General features: G+C 35.8%; 1 protein-coding gene across 4 annotated transcripts in view; it reads left to right on the top strand.

Annotated features, from left to right (window-relative positions):
• OSBPL8 (oxysterol binding protein like 8) overlaps positions 1 to 22,061 on the top strand; it is a 164,427-nt gene that overhangs the window by 137,712 nt on the left and 4,654 nt on the right. For all 4 annotated transcript variants that reach the window (XM_065934119.1, XM_065934118.1, XM_065934121.1 and 1 more), the window contains 11 exons: positions 1,079 to 1,160; positions 1,447 to 1,545; positions 3,201 to 3,297; positions 6,090 to 6,188; positions 9,276 to 9,373; positions 11,634 to 11,723; positions 12,946 to 13,082; positions 15,101 to 15,286; positions 15,638 to 15,725; positions 18,446 to 18,551; positions 20,260 to 20,362. In XM_065934119.1, the coding sequence (XP_065790191.1) occupies positions 1,079 to 1,160; positions 1,447 to 1,545; positions 3,201 to 3,297; positions 6,090 to 6,188; positions 9,276 to 9,373; positions 11,634 to 11,723; positions 12,946 to 13,082; positions 15,101 to 15,286; positions 15,638 to 15,725; positions 18,446 to 18,551; positions 20,260 to 20,362 (1,185 nt within the window). The remainder of the gene's footprint in view (positions 1 to 1,078; positions 1,161 to 1,446; positions 1,546 to 3,200; positions 3,298 to 6,089; positions 6,189 to 9,275; positions 9,374 to 11,633; positions 11,724 to 12,945; positions 13,083 to 15,100; positions 15,287 to 15,637; positions 15,726 to 18,445; positions 18,552 to 20,259; positions 20,363 to 22,061) is intronic.

The raw sequence follows: 22,061 nt of genomic DNA, 5'->3' as shown, positions 1-22,061 counted from the left end.
TGAGAGGGATAACTCCGGAAAAGCCCAACAACTTTAACTTGGCCCAGTTGTCAGCAAGCCTAGGCCTAGCCTCCTCCACCTCACTCTTCATCTCGGAGATCACTGTATTGGCCCTTTAGACATGCTTAAAGGGAGTAGTATAAATAGTTAAATTGCTGTGTTTGTGTGTGTGTGTGTGTGTGTGTATATAGACTTCTCAGATTGACTTCTGAAAAACACAATCAATGTTTTACTATGTTCACATCAATAGCAGAAGGGCGAGGGGACACGTGAGTCATAGCTTCTAAAACTGTCTCTTTTAAAATGAAAACTGTTCTTTATCTATTAAATTGGTAGTTATTAAATAACTCTGGAAAATCAGTTGGTAGCAAATAGGGGAGATTCAAGTCTAAAGATAGGGTTAAAACCTTTTTGATTGGTATAAATTATTTTGTTTTCCATATTGGTGATTTGAAACTTCTGCATTTTATACTAGGGACTAAAAGGGCACATAGTCATGTGCTTCAGAGAGGCAATTTCATGGAAGAGGCTGATATTAGCATGTTGCACTATAGCACTCACCAGCTACTGTTGATCGCTTCTAGTTAACATCACCAGCTGAGAAGAGACTAGATCAAGTGGACGTGGTCCTTTTCTGACAAAAAGGACTAAAGACTTCTAATGAAATCATTAGCAAGACTGCTTGGCCATTGCTTCAGCATTGCAAATGCTAGGGATCATGCAGTGCGTGAATCTCAGAATCTGTGTTTATTTTTTTCAATCACATTTTCAAATAGCAATATCTATTTGATTCTTTAGAACCCCAGTTGAGAAACCTTGGTTTAGAGAGTATTCAAAAACTACTTAAGCAGAGGCTGGGGCAATATATCAAATAATAAGAAAAATGGGGAGAAAAATAACTAGGTTATGCAAAATGACTCTTGGCATCCTGATCGCCATGGTTACTTTTACCGGCTGTTTTAAATATGAATTGTATACTTTCCTATCGTTTCATATTCAGTTGTTGGCCTCATTAATATTAGGGAAGCTTTGTAATATGTTCTGTAAAATTTTTCCATGTTATCATTTTGTTTTTTAGGGCTGCTCTTGAAGAAAATCCTTATTTCCGTTTGAAGAAAGTAGTGAAATGGTATTTGTCAGGATTCTATAAAAAGCCAAAGGTAGTGTATTATGCTTTACTTTCTTTAGCCTTATATATGTTTTTTCGGGTTATCTTAGATTATTTATGAATAATTACATTGCAAGCCCTCTTTCAATTAGCAAAATTGCAAAATACTTGGTTGTATGGACCTGTATTCTGATTGAAGTCATTTAGTTTTATTTCATGTCATTATAATTTTATAAGGATAATTCTCAGATGATACAGTTAAGCCCATCTTGACTGGTTTAAGTTAGTACTTTGAATCTTCCATGTTTATAATTTGAAACTTGTATGTTTTTTACTAGGGACTGAAGAAACCTTATAATCCTATACTTGGTGAGACTTTCCGATGTTTGTGGATTCATCCCAGAACAAACAGCAAAACTTTTTATATTGCTGAACAGGTATTAGAAATGCTTGTTATAGAAGGAAAACTGATTTGGAAGTTAAGATTTTTTTTAGGGAAAATATTAACTCAGTAAACTCACTGTTGATTAATCTTTCTTACTAGGGAACATTTGATAAGCATTCAACCTCTTAATACTGACTACTACTAAATACCATACTCTCTTAACAGTCATAGAATCCTGTGATCAAAATTAAGTCTCTATTTTTCTTGCTTTGCTCTATGTTTTTGTTTTTTGGTTTTTTTGGACCAGATACGTCAGTGGTTCTCCAATTCCTAAATCAAATTTAAACCCATTTCTCTAACATTCAGAGTCCTCCATATCTTCCTAAATTTATCTCACATTACTGGCCTTTTGGGGCTTCTGTGGTGGCTCAGCTGGTAAAAGAATTCACCTGCAATGCAGGAGACCTGGGTTCGATCCCTGGGTTGGGAAGATCCTGGAGAAGGGAACAGCTACCCACTCCAGTGTTCTGGCCTGGAGAGTTCCATGGACTGTATAGTCCACGGGGTCGCTGAGTTGGATACAGCTGAGCAACTTGCACTCACCTGCTTTTTTAAGCACTCCACAGTAGTCAGATCTGTGCATTCACAATTAGATTACCTGATAGTGCACTTTTTTGCCTCATTATTTTTCAATTTAATTCTCCAACCCTATTTCTTCCCAGCTATTCATCTAAATAAATTCTGGCCTGCTTATCTTCCATATAGAGAATGTAAGGAGGATGAGAATACAGGTGTTATTTGAGAAAACTTCATCTTCCCAATAAATTTTGATGTACTCCACAGATTGAAAGCACTTTATCTGTATTAGTTTTTTAAATGATTGCATGTTAGTTCGCTGTAATTCTTCACTGAGAAGCTTGAGAAGTGATTAATTTTACCTTTGTCTCATTTTAGAAACCTTCAGCTGTATATGTATCAAAATATTAATTATTAAAATGACATATTTGTTAAAGCTTTTGTTAGTTTCTTAAGTCTATTCGGTAATCTACATGAAGAATAGCCACTGTATTAGTTACTCATTGATGTATAACAAATTCAAAACTTCATGGCTTAAGACAACGAACATTTATTATTTTGTGTAATAAGGTTAGGGATCTGAGAGCTGTTTAGCTGGGGGATTCTGGCTTAGGGTCTCTCCTGAGGTTGAGGTCAAGATGTCAGCCAGCTTTGCAATCTTCTGAAGGCTTCTGGGCTGAAGGATTCTGCTTCCAAGGTCATCACATGGCTTTTGAGAGGAGGTCAGTACCTTATCAGGTGGGCCCCTCCGTAGAGTTGTTGACATCGTGGAAGCTGGCTATTCAAAGCTAGTGATTTGAGAGAGACACACACCCCAAGATACATGCTGCATTATAGCCTAATTTCAGAGGTGACATACTGTGACTTCCACACAGACTGACCCGGGTACAGTGGGTACAGTGTAAGAGGAGCTTATCTGTTGCTGTGAATACCAGGAGGTGGGTTTCCTTGAGATACATCTTGGAGATTGGTTCCTACAATCATCAATATTTAATTTTACTGTTAAATACTTACCACATATTTGTTTTAATTCATTATTAGAATATACTTCTAAGACTTGAGCTTTTGATAATATCACAGTAATATGCTCATAATTATTATATTTTCATGTATGTTTCCTGTGTTCAATAGGTGTCACATCATCCACCAATATCTGCCTTTTATGTCAGTAACCGAAAAGATGGATTTTGCCTTAGTGGCAGTATCCTGGCTAAGTCCAAGTTCTATGGTGAGTCCACCCATGTCTCAGTCTATATGCTTTTCTGGGATTTAGTATTTTCTGGTGAGCTTTAATATAGACAGTGTCTTGTACTGTTTTCAGCAAGGGATTTGTATGTCATTTTAAGTATCGGTTTTACTTGGATAATGACTTTTCGCTTTTGTTGTTTTTCTTTGCTCATTCATAAATAGAGGTTTCATCACATACGTGTAAATTTACCACAAACACCACTTATCAAAAGACAGAATGACTGTCCACTATAGCTTGCCATTTTAGTCCACAATATATTTTTTTAGCCTTTAGCTCTACTAAGATTTTTTGTTTAATTTTACTGTACCTGAGAGGTTGATCTTTTGATTTAGTCTTTGAATAGAGAGAATCCAAATACAGTTAGAGTACCTGTCCAGAGTCCAATATTGAGAGTAATGATATTTTTACCTTGAATCAAGTGACATGCTACTAAAAACTTTTGTTAAAAAAAAAAAAGAAGAAGGAAAATAAAGAAATATGTACAATAGGAACTCTTAATCCAAAACCTGTGACAATTCAAACAAGCAGATCATCCCTTGACGCTTGCTTTGTTTGGCTTCTGGTTTTGATTTTTTTGCCTAGTTTTATATTTCTCTTGTTTCAGAGTGTGATCATTTTCTTCTGAAAGTTGCATGTATTTGAGTTTTTCCCCACTGTACCCTTCATCTCTTCATGTCCCTACCCTGACTATAGTGTAGATAGCTTTTGTGAATGTGTGTTCTGCCCTTGTAGAATTTTTATTGAGTACCAACTATATAACTTGCTTTCTGGGATTACTTGCAGCTAGCCTTCTTATTTCAGTGTTATAGTGAATATAGTTGTGTGTATCAGAACTGTCTGTTCCTTTGTAATTTGAATGAATTTGCTAAGTTCAGACTTTGTAAGGACAGTTTTTTTGTAACTTCCTCATTTCTTCTTTGGTTATTGATTCTTGCCTAGAGAGTTTGATAATTTATTTTGTTTTTAAGAATTGGTGCATTTTCTTGAATCTAAATTAAGCTAAATTTAATGACATCTGGGCAGAGTGTATTCCTCTTAACAAGTAGTCTCTTGACATTTTGATGTACTAAATTATCAGTTTTTCCTTTGATGGTTTTTGCTTTTGATGTCACAGTTAGAAAAATCCTTTCACACTTCAGCTTATGTAATAATTCACTTGTATATTCTTATACTTTTATGCTCTCATTGATCTTTAATTTGTCTAGAACTTACTTTGATGTATACGTTGTGAATGGAGTGAAGCAAGATCACGACTTTCTTTTCCTAAAAGCCAACTAATTTTCTCAGTATCTAGTTTATTTATAAATGACTTTTAGTGGCATTATTTTCTATTTCAGGTTCTATCTTCTGAGGTCTGTTGATCTGTTTTTTTTTCTTGTACCACTAGTCTTTGCCCTAAGAACCATTTATTTTTAAATGGGTTTCTTATATTCTGTGGAGCAGTTGAAATATAGGTACTTAGCCATTTTGCTATGGGTTAAATAATTTATCATCATTTGGGACAGCTGCTCTTGTTTTTCAAATAGTATGCATGAACCGTCAATTTCATAATTAGAATATGAGTTAAGATTTTGGAATTCTGAACCCCAGTCTTGACTTACCAAATCAAAATCACTGGGCTCAAGAATATGCATTTTTATAATCTCAGGTAAGTGTAATGTACACTATAATCTGAAATAGCTGATGATACAATGTTAAATGAAAAGCAGAATACATCTATGCTCTGAGTCACCTCTACTTTAAAAGTATTCATGTTTTTAAAGTAAAAGTAAACGTGCATTCATGTTTAGGAAAAAAATCAAGATTTCATGATTAACCTGAATTATAGAATTATGGATAATTATCTTTGGATTTTTCAACTTGCCCATGAAGAACACATATTTCCTTTAAAATAAGGAAACATTCAGTTATTTTAAGATATAATATGGCTATGAATACTATATAATAAAAGGTAAACGATTTAATGATATGCCAGCACATGTATACAGTTGGATACAAAAGATTTGTGTGGTTTTACTGTGTTAAAAATGTGTATGGACAATAATGTCTGAATGAAGCCCTCCTGGACCATCCTTCTCCTCTGTACATCTGGCCCTAATACCAAAAGCAGCCGCCTGAAGGTATTAAAGAGAGAGCAGCTGCAGGCAAATTCAGTGGGAAGTCCACAGTCAAATCACACAGAATGAATCCTTGCTTCTCAGCTTCAGGTTACGTATGATTAACAGGGTAAACTGGTAGAAACACTGCAACCTTTCCAGCCTGGGGAACCAAACACTAAATTTGGAGAAACCATGGCCACTAGACAGAGAACAGGAACCCTAAAAGGCAAAGAGCCAGAGGGGGGGATCTCAGATTCATTGTCATAAAATTACCCATAGCATTCTCTTATCTTCCTCTCGGTGTCTGCAGGCTCTGTAGTGATTCTGCTCATCTTATTCCTAATTTGTGTTCTTTATTTTGGTCTGTCTGTATCAAGTCTTGGCTTCCCTAATTTTCTGAATTATCTGTCCACTTTATACACTGATGTCTGCTTATCCTTATTTCCTTTCTTCTACCTACTTGGAATTTAATTAGTTCCTTTTCTAATTTCATAGGGTAAAATAGTCAGATAACTGATTTGAATTTTTCTTTTTTTCTAATTTAAGTTGTAAATTTCCCTCTAAGCACCCTTTTCTAGTGTAGATATCTGATAGATGTCCTCAATATGTTTTATTTGTTTTAGAATAGTTAAATTATTTTCTGTGAAATTTAATAAGTAATATTTATTTCAGGAAACTCATTATCTGCAATATTAGAAGGAGAAGCACGGTTAACTTTCTTGAATAGAGGTGAAGATTATGTAATGACGATGCCATATGCTCATTGTAAAGGTGAGTATTTTCTATACTTGTTAGATTCCCCTAAATCTTCTTTTTAAGTAAATGTATTTGACTGTAATTTGTTATGTTTTGAGATTGATAGAGTTTCTTGGCTTTTTGTTTGAAAGTGTCCTTGATTTGCAGATATGTAAGATCATTGTTATCATCTGCTGAATACTTCTATAGTGATGGACTTTCTGTGACATGTATATTAGTTTGGCAGAGACTAATTTATAATAATGGAATTTCATTTGCCTTATCTGCAAGTTGTAGAATTTGGTGAGGCTGACTATTATTTCAGAATCCTTGAAAGTGATTTTCATTTTTTTGTACCATTACCCATTCCTTAAATGTTAATTTACTGCTTTTCACTGTAACAGGCTCCTTAAAATTTTTTCTCGTCCTTATTTGGCAATTTCTTAAAAATTAATGTATTATGCTTTTCTCCCATTATTTAGTGTACAGATAAAGATATTAAATAGTAACTATCAGGATAGGACAGGCACTCAACTATTCTGTGCACTCTACATTATAAACTCATCTAATCACTCCAGTAGCCCTATAAATTAGGTAATATTATGTTGATGGACAAGCAAAATGAGGCAGAAAGAGGTTAGCACAAGTTCTGCAATCTGTACTGCAGTTCTATATGGCATCATCTTAAACACTCTGCTCCATCATTATCCATACCATCCTTTCCAACCCATTTCTTAAAAATAGCTTTTTAGGGTAATTATCCTCTATTTTAGGAACTGATTCATGAAAACATAGAAATTACTTAATATGGCCTCATTTCACAGATGAAAAACTTGGGTTAGGAATCTTACCTAAAGGCAGACCAGCTAGTCAGTAAGCATGCTGAGACCAAGCGCTAGGCTATTGGAGCCCAGCCATTATTCCATGAATCTCTCTGTAGTAAGTACGAGAGCGCCAGCTTGTGGCCTCAGGCTGGGTGATTCCTAGAGCTTCATGTGTGGTTCTTGAAACAAGCCTGAAGTGAAACATTTGAAATCGTGAATAAATATATTTTTTAAATTTTGGAATCAGTAAAATGATATTTTATGTAGATAAATACCTGATATCAGACCTAAATAGCAACAGGGAAAACTTTTCGTAGCACTGTTTATATGGCAGGGAAAAAAGAGGAAATTATAGCCTCTTGTGAATGAGGAAATTATTATTTTCTACCTTTGTATATTTTCTAAGATGTGTTCCCCAAATGAGTAGTCTCAAATTATTTTATAAAGCAAGAATTCCATAGTCAAATAACTTTGAAACATTGCACTCTGTTCGTCTCTTGAAAATTAGCATTGTGTATTTGCATATTAAAGACTGCCGTGGGAGTTTAGTCCAGCTTGGAAGGCATTATGCTAAGAAGTAAAGTCAGATAGAGAAGGACAAATACAGTGTATCACTTATACATGGAATCTAAAAAATACAGCAAACTAGTGAATGTAACAAAACAGGAAGCAGATTGGCAGATAGAGAGCAGAAACTAGTGGCTCCCGGTTGGGAGTGGGAGTGGACTTTGACGGCAGGGAAGTAGAGGGCACAGCTGTTGGGTGTAAGGTCGGCTCAGGGATGTGTCTACAGCGCGGGGAATATGACCAAGAGTTTGTGATACTGTAAATGGAAAATAATCTTTTAAAATTGTGTGAAAAGTTTAAAATATTTTTTTTGCCTTTTTATTTTTTTTATTTTTTATTTTTCAGTGGGTTTTGTCATACATTGATATGAATCAATGATAAAAATTCTATCTGAAATGTTTAAAAAATCCAATTGAAGAACGATCTGTATAGTATAATTGTATGCAAAATGAGCTTATATAGTTTCTGTGCATACATGGTAAAAATATACAAACTATGGAAATGATGAATATGGGGGAAAAGAGAAATTAGTCCAAGAATATACACACACACACAGCCTGTTTAACTTGTCAAACTCGGAATTTCCCAACTTTTAGTCAAGTGCCACAATGGGGAGATTTTAAAATTTTTCTGACACAGTTAATTATTGTTCGCAGTACTTACTTTTTATAATGTCACCATAATGCTGAATTAACGAATACCAAACTGTTGCTCCTAGAGGAGACGCACGGTGAGGTTCTCGTGAGCCTCCTGTCACCATATTTTCGTCATCCAGTCAAAACATAGTTTTGTTTTTATGTGTGTGCTTAGTCGCTCAGTCGTGTGCGACCCCCTGCCCTGAGGCCCACCAGGCTCCTCTGTCCATGGGGACCCTCCAGGCAAGAGTACTGGAGTGGAGCTATGCGCTCCTCCAGGGAATCAAACCCAGGTTTCCCGCATTGCAGGCAGATTCTTTCGAGACCAGGATTGCTGTCTTTCTCATGGTGTATATTTTTGATTCATTAACATTGAATTAACAGCCTGCAGCACTATAACTCATGCCTAAACCAAGCATTAACCCACACATTTTCCCTGTAAGGGACATCACAGTCTCCTGTATTTAGGAACACCAGACAGCACTTTAGCACCGCATTTGGGGGCATTGTGAATAGTAAAATCACCAACAAAAAGCACAAAAGTGTGCACTGAATATACTGTGTAAAGGACTCTGCGTGAGCAGTGAAACCGGAAGTCAGCGTCTCGCCTTGTTGACTTCAGCTTCAGTGTGCGCGCTGGACAACTCAAATATTTCACCATTCTGCACATTACCCATGAATGAATACAAAAATGCTCTGGGTGGAGACTACTAACTTATTTTGGTGAAAATAGGGAATTCCCTGATTAGGACTTTGACTTTCACTACAGGGGACGTGGGTTTGATCCTTGGTGAGGGAACTGGAAACTAAGATCATACATGCTGCATGGTACAGCTTAAAAAAAAAAGAAAAAGGTATTTTAGTGAGAGTATTAAGTTGCAAATGTAGAATCTTCAGATAATGTGGATCAACTGTTATCTTTTTAAATCCTTCAGAACCAACTTTGTGTGTGTATTATAGATTGTTATTGGATAGGATAGAATCCTCTTGAATTATCAATTTCTACTAGAAGGAGATTAAATTGTAAAGGTTTGCTTGTGATAAGCCAGTGTCTCTCTCTTCAAACTTTTGTCATAATTGTTTTTTTTTTCCTTTAGGAATTCTTTATGGCACAATGACCCTGGAGCTTGGTGGAACAGTCAGTATTACATGTCAAAAAACTGGGTACAGTGCATTACTTGAGTTCAAACTAAAGGTTAGTAGAGAATGATAGGAGGTATCACCTCGTTAAAGAGGAGCTGTGCTGTAAATACTCAATAAAGAGCACAACTTTGTTCCTAATTGAAAACTAAATATAAGAACACAGAATTCATGAAAAGGCAGCCTTGGAAGATTCAAATCAATAGAAAGCCGTGATTTTCTTGTTTTTAATTTTAGTTAATGAAACTCTTGCGAGTGAGCGGAAGTCGTTCAGTCATGTCTGTCTCTCTGCAACCCCATGGAATATACAGTCCATGTAATTCTACAGGCCAGAATACTGGAGTGGATAGCCTATCCCTTCTCCAGGAGATCTTCCCAACCCAGGATTCAAACTGGGGTCTCCTGCATTGCAGGCAGATTCTTTACCAACTGAGCTATCAGGGAAGTCCACAGGAAATTTAAGAAGTAGAGAATGAATGAAAATTTCTTAGTAAATTGAAGCATTGCTTTACAGAATACCAAAAAGTATATATCTGAAAAGAAGTATGTATCAGCTTGAGCTATAGCTGTGTACATTAAAGCAGTTGTATTACTTACTATTTCTGAGTTAGCATATTCTGAAATTTGTAAGCCTAGAAGCAGCTATGTCTGTTTCTCAGTGGTTCTGTGGGCCCGGAGTTTGGACAGGGCATGTTGGAGACGGCTTGTCTCCGCTGCAGTATGCCTGGGGCGGCAGTTACACAGGCGGTGAGAGAGTTAGCAGGCGGGGGCTGGACGCACCTGGCAGCTCATCATTTACGTGACTGACGGCATGTGAGTAATGTTCAAGTGGTGAAGGACTGGGGGTGCAGGTCTGAGCGGGTGGTCTTGTCTTCCTCACATCAAGGGGACTTCAAGATAGACTTCTGCTTGGCTCAGGATTCCAAGTACGGGTGTCCTTGTAAGCAAGGCAGAAGACGCGTTGCTGGCCATGACCTAGCCTCAGAAATAAAATTACATCATTTCCACCATTCTCTACTCGTTGAAGAATTACAAACCCACCTAAATGCAAGGGGAAGGGATATAGAGCCCACTTCTCAGTGAGAGGATGCCAGGCTCTCATTGAGGAAGAGCATATGGGCTGAAGGGAAAAGGGGAGATATAGTTGAAGTCATCTTTGGAAAATTCTGTCTGCCTCAGCATGGAAGGGAAGTTTAAGATCTTTTCACAGTATCATTTGTTGATGTAGCACAGCATTATTTTTAGATAAAAATATTTCTATGAATTATTTAATGCTTACAACCAAATATTAGTTCTAAGTATCAGCTATGTTGATATCCAGCAGATCAACAGCTTTACTCTAATAAGAAAGATCTCTTTAAGTATTATCTGACAGTGCCCTTTGATTTTTTTTCCTTCTTAGCAAATGATACTGAAAATCATGACTGAAGAGGTCTTAAGTAATTTATGACATCTTTAAGGATTAGATTGGAGCATCAAAATTTTGTCAGTGAGGACAAACATCAGTAAGGCAATACAGTGTCTCAAATTATATTTCTTCTAATTGAATTTCAGAAGTTTTTTTATTTGAGTGTTGTTTTATTGGTTTGTTTTAAAAGAGGAGCTCCTATTAAATATATGAGTTAAGTCTCTTATGTTTACTGAGTTGTTATTGCTTAAGATCCTGCAGCATGGATAGAGGGCAGTCTTGAGTCGAGAGAACCCAAGTCACGAGCCAGTTATTTCAGTGTTAGCTTTCTTAGCCTGTTTCAGTTCAGTCGCTCAGTTGTGTCCGACTCTTTGCGACCCCATGAATCCCAGCATGCCAGGCTTTACTCACACCCATGTCCATCGAGTCGGTGATGCCATCCAGCTGTCTCATCCTCTGTCGTCCTCTTCTCCTCCTGCCTTCAACCTTTCCCAGCATCAGGGTCTTTTCCAATGAGTCAGCTCTTCGCATCAGGTGGCCAAAGTATTGGAGTTTCAGCTTCAGCATCAGTCTTTCCAATGAACACCCAAGACTGATCTCCTTTAGGATGGACTGGTTGGATCTCCTTGCAGTCCAAGGGACTCTGAAGAGTCTTCTCCAACACGACAGTTCAAAAGACCTGGACCTATATAGTCTGCTCTTATCTGTTTTTTCACAGCAATAAATTTAAAAGTTTTACTGAACATTTCTGACTACAATTTGAGTCAGTATTTCACCATTTGTGCCTCAACAGCACTGTATAGTTATACAGTTACTTTTTCTGTTGGTTTTTTTTTTCTTTTTTTGGTCTACATTGTATGTAAATATGTTAAAAGTAAATTGTTTCTTCATTTTTTCCTTTTAAAAGCCATTTCTAGGTAGTAGTGATTGTGTTAATCAAATATCAGGTAAACTAAAACTGGGAAAAGAAGTACTAGCTACTTTGGAAGGACACTGGGTAAGTGTTTTTATATTTTAGCTTTACAAAAAGAATTTTATTCAGTGGGAAAAAATTAAACATCAGATTTTATAAGTTCACTTATTCCATTTCTAAGAGCATGACTATTCAACATAAGCTTCAACTTAAGTATTTTGGTATTGCTCTGTTATCAATAATATTTAGTTTAATATTTGAGCTTTCTAAAACCTTAAATCAATAAAAATAGCTGACACTTTTATATCCCTTATTATGGAGTGCATTGTTTAAAAATGTTACTTATATTAACTCATTTAATATAGTGATCCTACGAGGTGAGTGTTATTATTTTGTCCCCATTTTACAGAGGAGGACACTGAGGCACAGAGAATTTAAATAATTTGTTCAGAGTGGTGAAGTAAGATTCCCAGCCTAGACACTCTGGTTCCAAGGCTATGCTTACACATCGCAGTATACTGCCTCTCACCAGAAGAGGCGTTTCCAGTAAGAGTTCTAGTTTCTTCTAAGGAGCTTGGAAAAGATACAGTGTTTTTTGAGAGCTGTGGCTTTTATTTACTTCTCTGATGATTCATGTTTATGTAATTTTTCTGAGAGGAGCTTATTAAATTAATAAAAAAAAGGATCATGTCATGCTAGTGCCAAATGCATTCTCACTGTTAACTCTTGTATAGGCTTTTTTCCCATTATAATCAGAAAATGATGGGAAATATGATGTTAAAATGAAGATGGACCTAGAAACTCAACTAAGAGGTCACAATGCTTTGTTATTTTTAGAATTTTCTTCTATCTGAATATCTTTGGGAAAAAGATAGAACTCTTTTTTTAAAAAAATGAAATTTATGAGATTGTGCTCAGATTTTAAATGCTAAGAAACACTCTTAGCTTTCTCTACATATATTGAATACGCAGATGGTCTACAGCATCTCATACTGGTCTACAGTAACTGTAGCAAACACTGCTCTGCTTGGACGATACAGAGTATTAAGTGAAACTTGTGAAAACTCATGAACTTTTTGTCTATTCAACCAGACTTGTAAAGGACAAGTATTACATATTTAATCTTAACGTTTTCATAACAAGAGATTTGGGGCTTTTAGAAAAGTACTTGTTATATTTGTTTTAGAAATGTGTTTTACTGGGATTAAGTGTCAAGAAGAAATGGTTATTACTGAGCTATATAATTCCCTTTTAAATAAAGACAAAGACAGTTCTCTACATTAATTTTTAATATCTTTAAATATAGGATAGTGAAGTTTTTATTACTGACAAAAAGACGGATAATTCAGAGGTTTTCTGGAATCCAACACCAGACATTAAGCAGTGGAGATTAATAAGGCACACTGTGAAATTTGAAGAGCAGGGAGACTTTGAATCAGAGAAGTAAGTATACCATTTTTCAGTTAACTTCATGAGAACCCAAAGAGTTATTTTTTTTTAATCCCTCAACAGTGTGATCACTTTTTTCTATTTGAATTCAGCAAAGTAGTTTACTATGTGTGGGATGTTACAGGATTTTTGTTTTGGTGTATGTGAATATCAAATAATTACAATACAAATCATGCTGCTCTTCAGCTCTAAATTAAAACTTCCTATTTTTTTCCTTTCTCTTCTTATCTGCTCCAGGACCTATTTAAAAAAAAAAAAAAAAACAAAACTTTTTTTTGCTTGCATAAAATTATGGGACTAGGTCTTTTCTTTCAGTCCAGTGGTTAACACTCCTCGCTCCCAGAGCAAGGGGCACAGGTTCAATCCCTGATCAGGGAACTAAAAAGACAGAACAATATGGGACTAATGACTCTTGGTTTTTATCCGGCAGCAGTTTTCTAACCCGGGTTAGGCACGTGGAACTCTAGGTGGAGGGAGCAGGACAAAATCTACTTTTGTTTTATTTTCTAAAATACAAAAATTACAGCACTGGATGTGCAGCTTCTAGAGGACTTACATTAGTTGGGGACTAATTAAGGCCGTGATTTCTGTTCTTAAATCATGAAATTCTTGCTCAATCTCATATACTTTACAGGAGTGGGTTGCCATTCCCTTCTTCAGGGGATCTTCCCAACCCAGGGATTGAACCCAGGTCTCCTACATTGCAGGCAGTTTCTTTACTGTCTGAGCCACTAGAGAAGTACATCAAAAATATTGTATCCATATTGCTCATTTGTATTCTTCTATTCCTTTCTTTGTGTTAGGAGAAGGGGGCTGCTGTGTAAAAGACAGTCTACTAGGTACTTTATATACATTATGCAGTTGAGTTCTCAGTACGAGTTTCTGCACACACATCATCCTCATGAGGATTCAAGTCTACATGCACTTTCCTTCTTTCTGTACTCTAAAACTGGGTTTGTCATGTTCTAAAAATTCTGTTTCAGGGGACTTGGCAGTCCGGTGGTTAAGACTTTGCCTTCCAGCGCAGAGGGAGTGGGTTTGACCCCTGGTCAGAGAACTAAGGTCCCACATGCCTCGTGGCCCAAAAAATAAATAAGTAAATAAAGCAGAAGCAGTACTGTAACAAATTCAATAACTTAAAAAAATTTTTCACATTAAAAGAAAAAATTCTCTTTTACTATAACCACATGATGCTGTCCATCAAGAGTGAAACTTTGCCAAGGCATACGACTATTTTTAAGACATGGATATAATTTAATTTAACATATTTTTAAGATGGGGAAAATGAGTTTTAGACAAGATAAGTAACTGTAAGTTCCCCAGCCAAGAGGTGGCAAATCTAGGATTATCTGATTCTGTAACCTTTATTCTTTCAGTCCCAACATACTGTCTTGCCAGATGGGTAGAATATAGATATATTTTTATGTATCTAATATAAAACTAAACTTTGGTAGGGAAAATATTTTACTTCTAATAGAAAAATAGTCTTTTCTGTTAAATCAGTGATTCTCAACACTGGCTGCACATTAAAATAACTTGGGAAACATTATGAAAACAATACTTGGGCCCACTCCCATAGATTCTGATTTGTTAAATTCCCTGACAAATCCTGCATCCAAGGTTGAGAAACATGACATTACACTTTTGTATCTTTGAGGCCCGTATATGTTAATCAGCATGTGCAGGAATCATCTAGGGAGCTTGTTAAAAATGTAGATTATTGAGCCTTCACCAGAGTTCTGTCATCATGGGTCAGCACCATTCATTTCTATATATTTAAGAACTCATGTAATAAATTTCTCTTGCCAAGAAAAAAAAATTGGTCTCCACTGTCTTGCTGTATTTAAGGCATTACTTTTTATATCTTGACTTGTTTCTAAGCATCTGAGCTTTAGCTTTGTCAAAACCAAAAACCCACATGGGCATCATTTCCTCTCAAGGGGACTCAAACCTACTCCATGTAGATTTGATTTTCTGTTGTTTTCTCAATGTTATTTTTGCACATGAATTAGACTCTGGCAGCGGGTAACTCGAGCCATAAATGCCAAAGACCAAACAGAAGCTACTCAAGAAAAGTATGTTTTAGAAGAAGCTCAAAGACAAGCTGCCAGAGAGCGGAAAACAAAAAATGAAGAGTGGACTTGCAAGTTATTTGAACTTGACTCACTTACAGGAGAATGGCATTACAAGTTTGCAGAGTAAGTAATTAAAAAGTATGTTACAAATAATATCTCATAGTTTTTTGCCTTCATTTCTAGATTTTTTATCGTTAGTATGAATAGTTTTTAAATTAAGTGATACATACACACATGCACACACACACACACACAAAGTATGAGATTTTACCCTTGATGTTCATTATAAATTTGACTCTGATAATAGTTAGCCTATAAGATAAGCTGAGGATCAGAAGATTAGATATGACAGAGCTTAGTTTTATGGCTAAGTTTATCATTACCATTGAAAATCTAATCATAGAAAGTTTCTGAAAAAGTTTTTGAGTGTTATGCTTAGTCATTAAACAAATGGTGTTTTTTTCATTTATGTAGTACTCGACCATGGGACCCACTTAATGATATGATACAGTATGAAAAAGATGGTGTTATCCAGACCAAAGTGAAACATCGCACTCCAATGGTATGTACTAAAAAAGTCATAAAAGTACTAAAAAAGCCAGTCCTGGAGGAACAGCCTCCGGTAGTTCCCCCGCCCTTCCTTTGCTTCTTTGTCTTAGTAAATTGTTCTGGATTTCCACATGTAAAAGAATGACGTTGGATCCCCTACCTCAAACCATATGCAAAAACTAACTCTAAATGGATTCACAACCTAAAATAAGAGCTAAAATTATAAAACTCTTAGAAGAAAAAAGGAGTAAATCTTCATAATCTTTTATTTGGCCCTGTATTCTTTTTTATTGTTAATATGAATAGTTTTTAAATTAAGCAATACATACACACACACACAATGACATTAAAGGCATGAGGAACAACAGGAAGAAATAGATAACATTGAACTTCATCAAAATACTTTTGTGTATCAAGGATATTATCAAAGTGAAAGACAGCAGAGAATATTTGCAATAATTGATCTCGTAGGAGTTTAATACCTAGGGTGTAAATAGAACTCCTTACTTAACCAAAAACAAACATTCCAAGTAGAAAATGAACAAAGGACTTGAATAGACATTTCTCCAAAGAAGATAGACAGATGTCCAACAAACATGAAAAGATGCTTAGCATCATTAGTCGTAAGGGAAATGCAATTCAAAACTAGAAGGAGGTTGGGTACCACTACACACCTACTAGAATGATAATAATTTTAAAAATACAAAATACGTGTTGAGAGGATGTGGAGAAATATAAAGTGGTGCAGCTGCTTAGAGCATGAGTTGGTGGTTCTTCAAAAAGCATAATATAGAATTGCTGTCTAAGCCAGCAGTTCTACTGAAGAAGAATCGAGAACAGAGTCAGACACACGCTTGCACATCAGCGTTCACTGCGGCATTATTCTCAAGAGCCAAAGGCAGAAACAATTCAAGCGTCCATCAGCAGACGGACAAGCAAAATGTGGTGTATGTTTACAACAGGAGGTTGTGCAGCCATTTTAAAAAGGCATGAAGTTCCATTACATGCTGCATCATGAATTAACTTTGAAAATAACATGCTAAGTGAACTAAATGAAACACAAAAGGATTGATACTGTTTGGTTGTACTTACATAAGATATCTAATAAGCAAATTCATAGAAAGATTAGAGGTTACTAGGGACTGAAGGGAGGAGAGAATAGGGAGTTACTGCTTAATTGTTACAGAGTTTCTTTTTGGAATAATGAATGTGTTTTGGAAGTAGTGGTATTGGTTGCAAAATATTATGAATGCACTTAATACAACTGAATTGTACATGTAAAATGGTTAAAATGGCAAAAAAAAAAAGTGTGTGTGTATATATAGGTGTGTGTATACATATATACATATTATCACAATTTAGAATTTTTTAAAAATTTAAATTTTGTTTCTTCCTTTAACAACACTATCATATAGTGACATATAAGGCATCTATATTTCCTAGCAATAGAGTTTACTGATCACATTGAATCTTTGTCTACTGAGAGTTGAATTACTGATTCCCTGTCTCATTTTAAATTACTTCTCACCAGGCCTTATCAATCTCCTTATCTTTGCATCAGGCCATGTCAGTCTCTTGAACTACTATTTGACCTACTTCTCTAAGAGTGTGGATTTGGATTCTAAATGTTATAAAATTTTAGGTTTCCATGATTTAAAGTATGAGGGCACAGTGTAGGCTGAATCTAGAACCTGGCTTGTTATTTATTCTCTGTAATAAAATTATACAAATTTCAATTTGAAGCCTATGAGTAAGATTTGCAAAATTATTTCAAGGCATAGTTAACTGGGGATAATTCCTATTTAGAACAGTAAACAGATAAGAATAAAGACTTAAGACCATTGATTCTATGTTTTCTAAGCATATAAATTACCTTGCCCTTCTATTTCTAATTTCTTCTCTTGCATTTTTTATTCTAAGGAAAATTTAGTCCCAATTGACGGTTAAATACACTTTTGAATTTTGTACATTTACTCAGATATTTACAGTAAGTTTAAATTATGCTCTACATGAGAATAATATCATTTCCATTTATTGTAAGATGCTTTCTACATTATCCAGGTATTATTAAAACTTTTAGGTAAATAATTTTATTGGAAACCCAACATCATTCGGTGAGAATGTTTGTAATGTTGGAAACAGGTTTATGATCTTAAAGTAGCACTGTTAAATCAGCATTCAACTAGAGGTACTAACATGGGCTTCCCAGGTGGCGCTGGTGGTAAAGGCTGCCTGCCAATGCAGGAGACGCAGGAGACGCAGGAGACGTGGGTGAGAACGTGGGCTGGGAAGGTCCCTGGAGTAGGAAATGGCAGTGCACTTTTCTAATTGTACCAGATGTACTAACTGTGCAGTTAGAAAAGTAGGGTATCTGTATTCATATTTGTGTGTGCATAAAAATATCTCTTGAAAGGTACACAGACTAATAGCACTGAGTATCTTTTTAGTGAGGGAGAAACTGGGTGTATATGAATCAACAGTGGGGAGGAAACCACTTCACTATATATTTTCTTACACTCTTTAATGTTTGTGCCAAATTAATATTTCCTATTAACATTTTAAATACTTTGTATAAGTGTATCACATCTTGTTAAGTTTTAATTAGACTGTTTCATATTTGTTTTTATTTCTAAGTATTGTGCCCATGAACAGTTTTGACAGTTGTACAACATTGATCTTTAGTTACAAAATTTAGCACAAATTCACGTAATAACTGTGATTTTCTGTTTTTAGGTGAGTGTCCCCAAAATGAAACATAAGCCAGCCAGGCAACAGAAGAAAGTGGCAAAAGGCTATTCCTCTCCGGAGCCTGATGTCCAGGACTCGTCTGGGAGTGAAGGTAAAAGTACTTACTGCAGACTACTGATTATACAGAGTCTGAATTTTTAAAAGGATATTACTGTACTGTGATATATGAAAATGGTTTTTCATATTAACTCAAGAAGATTTGTAAGTTTTGGTAGGGATAGGGATGATGTGCAAGAAAAGCTTTTTTAGATTATAGATAAATTTTAAAACCAGGCCACAAGGTAAAGTCGTAGAAAGGAGAAAAGGGGAAGCATGGAAATCAAGACCCACACAGTAGAAGTAGCTCTTATGCCTTGTTAGCGTCTGGAAAATTGTTGATGGTTTCCTAGATTCAGCACAGGCACCATTTCTTGAGTTTTGGGTTCAGTTCCATGCTTCAGAAGTGTTTCATTCTCATAGTAAATTACTGTGGTGTTTAGAAATCACAGACAAGTAGAAATATAACTGTATCAAAATTATGAACTAAATTAACTAGTGTACCATTTCTAAGTCACATAATTTACAAGCTGTCTTGAACTACACTGAGATGTAATCAAAGATTAAGGTAATGTCTGAGATATGAGAAAATAAAGTTTTTTTAAAGTCATAGTCTTTACTAAGCTTACACTAAGCTGGGGAACTCAGTTTTACAAAGATAATACTAGAGATGAAGAAATGGTAAATGCTAAGAAATCAGTAAATAACAAATAGTAAAGAGTTTAAAGGAAAGGGAGCTGAATTCAGTTTGAGGAAAGGTTCTTAGAGGAAAGGAACCCTCAAGAATTACTGGAGTTTTTAATGGATTATAGCAATCTAGGCTTGAGGGATGCAGGTGAGTGGACAAGATGAAAGAGTAAAATGAATAAAGTTTTTCTAAAAGCAGGAGTCACATGGTACCATTGTGCTCAAAAGGAGAATATTGTTTATGCTGTTGTTCCCATTTCACAGTAAAGGAAGCTGAGGCACAGGTTAAACTGCCAAGGTCATATACCCTGTAAGGCAGTGTGTGTGTGTTATATATGCAGATATTCTGACTCCTTAGTTCATTGTCTTATCCACTCCACTGTATTACCTACAACGCATCAGTAGCTAACATGGCCAAACTGGGGGTTTAAACACACATTACTACAACCATGTAGCTTTGAGTAGTATTATTATCCCAAGTTTACAAATGAGATAGCTGAGACCTGGAGAGAGATTAAGATCTGAACAAAAGTGGAAAGGAAGAAATGGATACAAGAAGGGATTAAAAAAATACCATACACTTTGTTGGTTGACAATAAAAATTTGTAGAAGAGATACTAAAACCAACAGAAAAGTTTTAAAATTTAGGTGACTAAGGGAATAAAGATAACATTAACAATTAATTTTAAAAAACTGAAAAGGGAGCCCAAAAAGCTGACTTCTTCATATGTATACAAGTAGGCAAGAGATAGAAGAGTAATACCTCCCCCAAATTAATAAATGTATTTTTAAAGAAATATTTTTGTCCATTTTAATTGGCTAAAAAATAAAACTCATTCAATCCAAAATTTAACTACTTTGTGGTTACTTTTAATATATATGAAGTGTTCTAGTTTTGAAATATGATTGAAACTTCAAAAATCCCAAGTATTAGGAGTAGTATGTTAGTCTCTAAACCATAAAAATAATGTCTAGGGAAATTTTTATTACATGAGAATCATTAATCTGAAATGTAAATTGTTTATAATTAAGTATTTCCACTATTTTCACTGTGTTTATTCTCAATGTCTTTTTAGCTCAATCAGTAAAACCAAGTTCAAGAAGAAAGAAGGGGATAGAACTGGGAGACATTCAAACTTCAATTGAATCTATTAAACAAACACAGGAAGAAATTAAAAGGTAATCTATACTGACAGTGACTGAATAGTCACTGTTACGTAGGAAGTCATATGCACACTTTAAACTTTTATAACATTGCTAGGCTAAAGTAGAACCCTGGCTTCTAACATCGATTACGGAAACATAGGAAATTCCTTTGGCACTAAAGTACTGGGGGAGAGAGGGAGGTGGTTTTGTCTCATCTGCGAGGCTAGAGTTGGAATCTCATCTGACTGCTGTAGCATACTAGGAATGTAGCTGAGTTAAATGTGGACGTGGGATGGTTTTTGAGAAAGTCAAGGCTTCCACAGTTCTTTGTACATGGCTATTTTTAATTGGAATACACCAATTGTTGAAATATTGAAATACTTTGATAACAGTGGGTGAGACCTTTTGAGTGTTCCCTTTGCATTTCCCCACTCTCACCTCCCCATGATCCAGCACCGAAAGGTCGTAACCCCAGGGGCAGTTCCTTGTAAGGAAAGGTTACTATCCTGCTCTATCACTCAGGCCAGCACAAGTTCAGATTGGTTATATCCCATTGCTGTAACAGACGTTAAAATTTTTTATATCAGCCAACCTGCTTTTGTGTCTTCAGCACTCAGTGCTAGCTGTTCTGGAGGATTTTTTAAAGATACTCATTCTATTCTTGGTGATTTTACAGCTTATATTTAGTTGCTGTTTTCAGCCTCATCTCCTGCCATTCCTCTACACTGACCCCGTGCTCTGGTCCTGTGAAACTTCCCACATCTCCAGAATATAGTGTGCCCTTTCATATAGGGGCTTCCCTAGTGGTTCAGACGGTAAAGAAGCTTCCTGCAATGCAGGAGACCTAGGTTTGATCCCTGAGTTGGGAAGATCCCCTGGAGAAGGGAATGGCAACCCACTCTAGTGTTCTTGCCTGGAGAATTCCATGGAGAGGAACCTTGTGGGCTACAGTCCATGGGGTTGCAAAGAGTTGGACATGACTGAGTGAATTAACACTTTTGTCTTTGGATCTTTACCCACAGTGAATCCACTTTTTAAACTGCCCTACCCTTCAAGAAAATCCCTGTTTATCCTTCAGAATATAATTCAAATGCTACCCTTTTTGTAACATTTCTGATCACTCATCCCCTCCGCCCCCGGAGTTTCTAACTCTCCCACTTGGCTTGTATGGTTCCCATGAGTCCTTCCGAGTGCTTACTCTACTACAGAGTTGTGCTAACTGTGTGTCTGTTCACCTTCTCCCACTCCACCCCAATTGGACTGTGAGCTCTTCTAGAGCAGGGAGCATGTCTTCTGCACCTTGGTATCATCAGTCCTTATATAAAGTGATCACATTTCCTAATTTAATTATATTTATAAATTAATGCGCCTACTTGTTCATTTTGCCTTCTTTCTTCTTCTATACTGGGAAAACACTTTAAAAGAAGTCATAAAAAGAAAATATCTTCACTAATCAGCTTGTTTTAGGCAAAGTATTTAGAGTTGCACGAGGATAATGTAAGCTTGTATTGTGACTAAATTAACATTTTATTTTTGTTAGCATATGACATGCTTACAGAGCATTCTTCGAGTTAGAAATATCATAAAATTTGTTTTTTTTTCTGATAAATAAAGAATTTTTCTCCATCTCTACCTTTGTCTCCCTAAAAAAAAAGATAAAAGAACCCTAGTGGACCAACTGAGGGGCAATATTTTAAAGTCTGCAAACTTTAAAAATTATGCTTGACATGCT

This window comes from Muntiacus reevesi, chromosome 4, assembly GCF_963930625.1.
Source record: "Muntiacus reevesi chromosome 4, mMunRee1.1, whole genome shotgun sequence".
In the NCBI taxonomy this organism is placed as follows: Eukaryota; Metazoa; Chordata; class Mammalia; order Artiodactyla; family Cervidae; genus Muntiacus; species Muntiacus reevesi.
The sequence above is the reverse complement of the archived record's forward strand: the minus strand, read 5'-3'. Positions and strand labels throughout refer to the sequence as shown.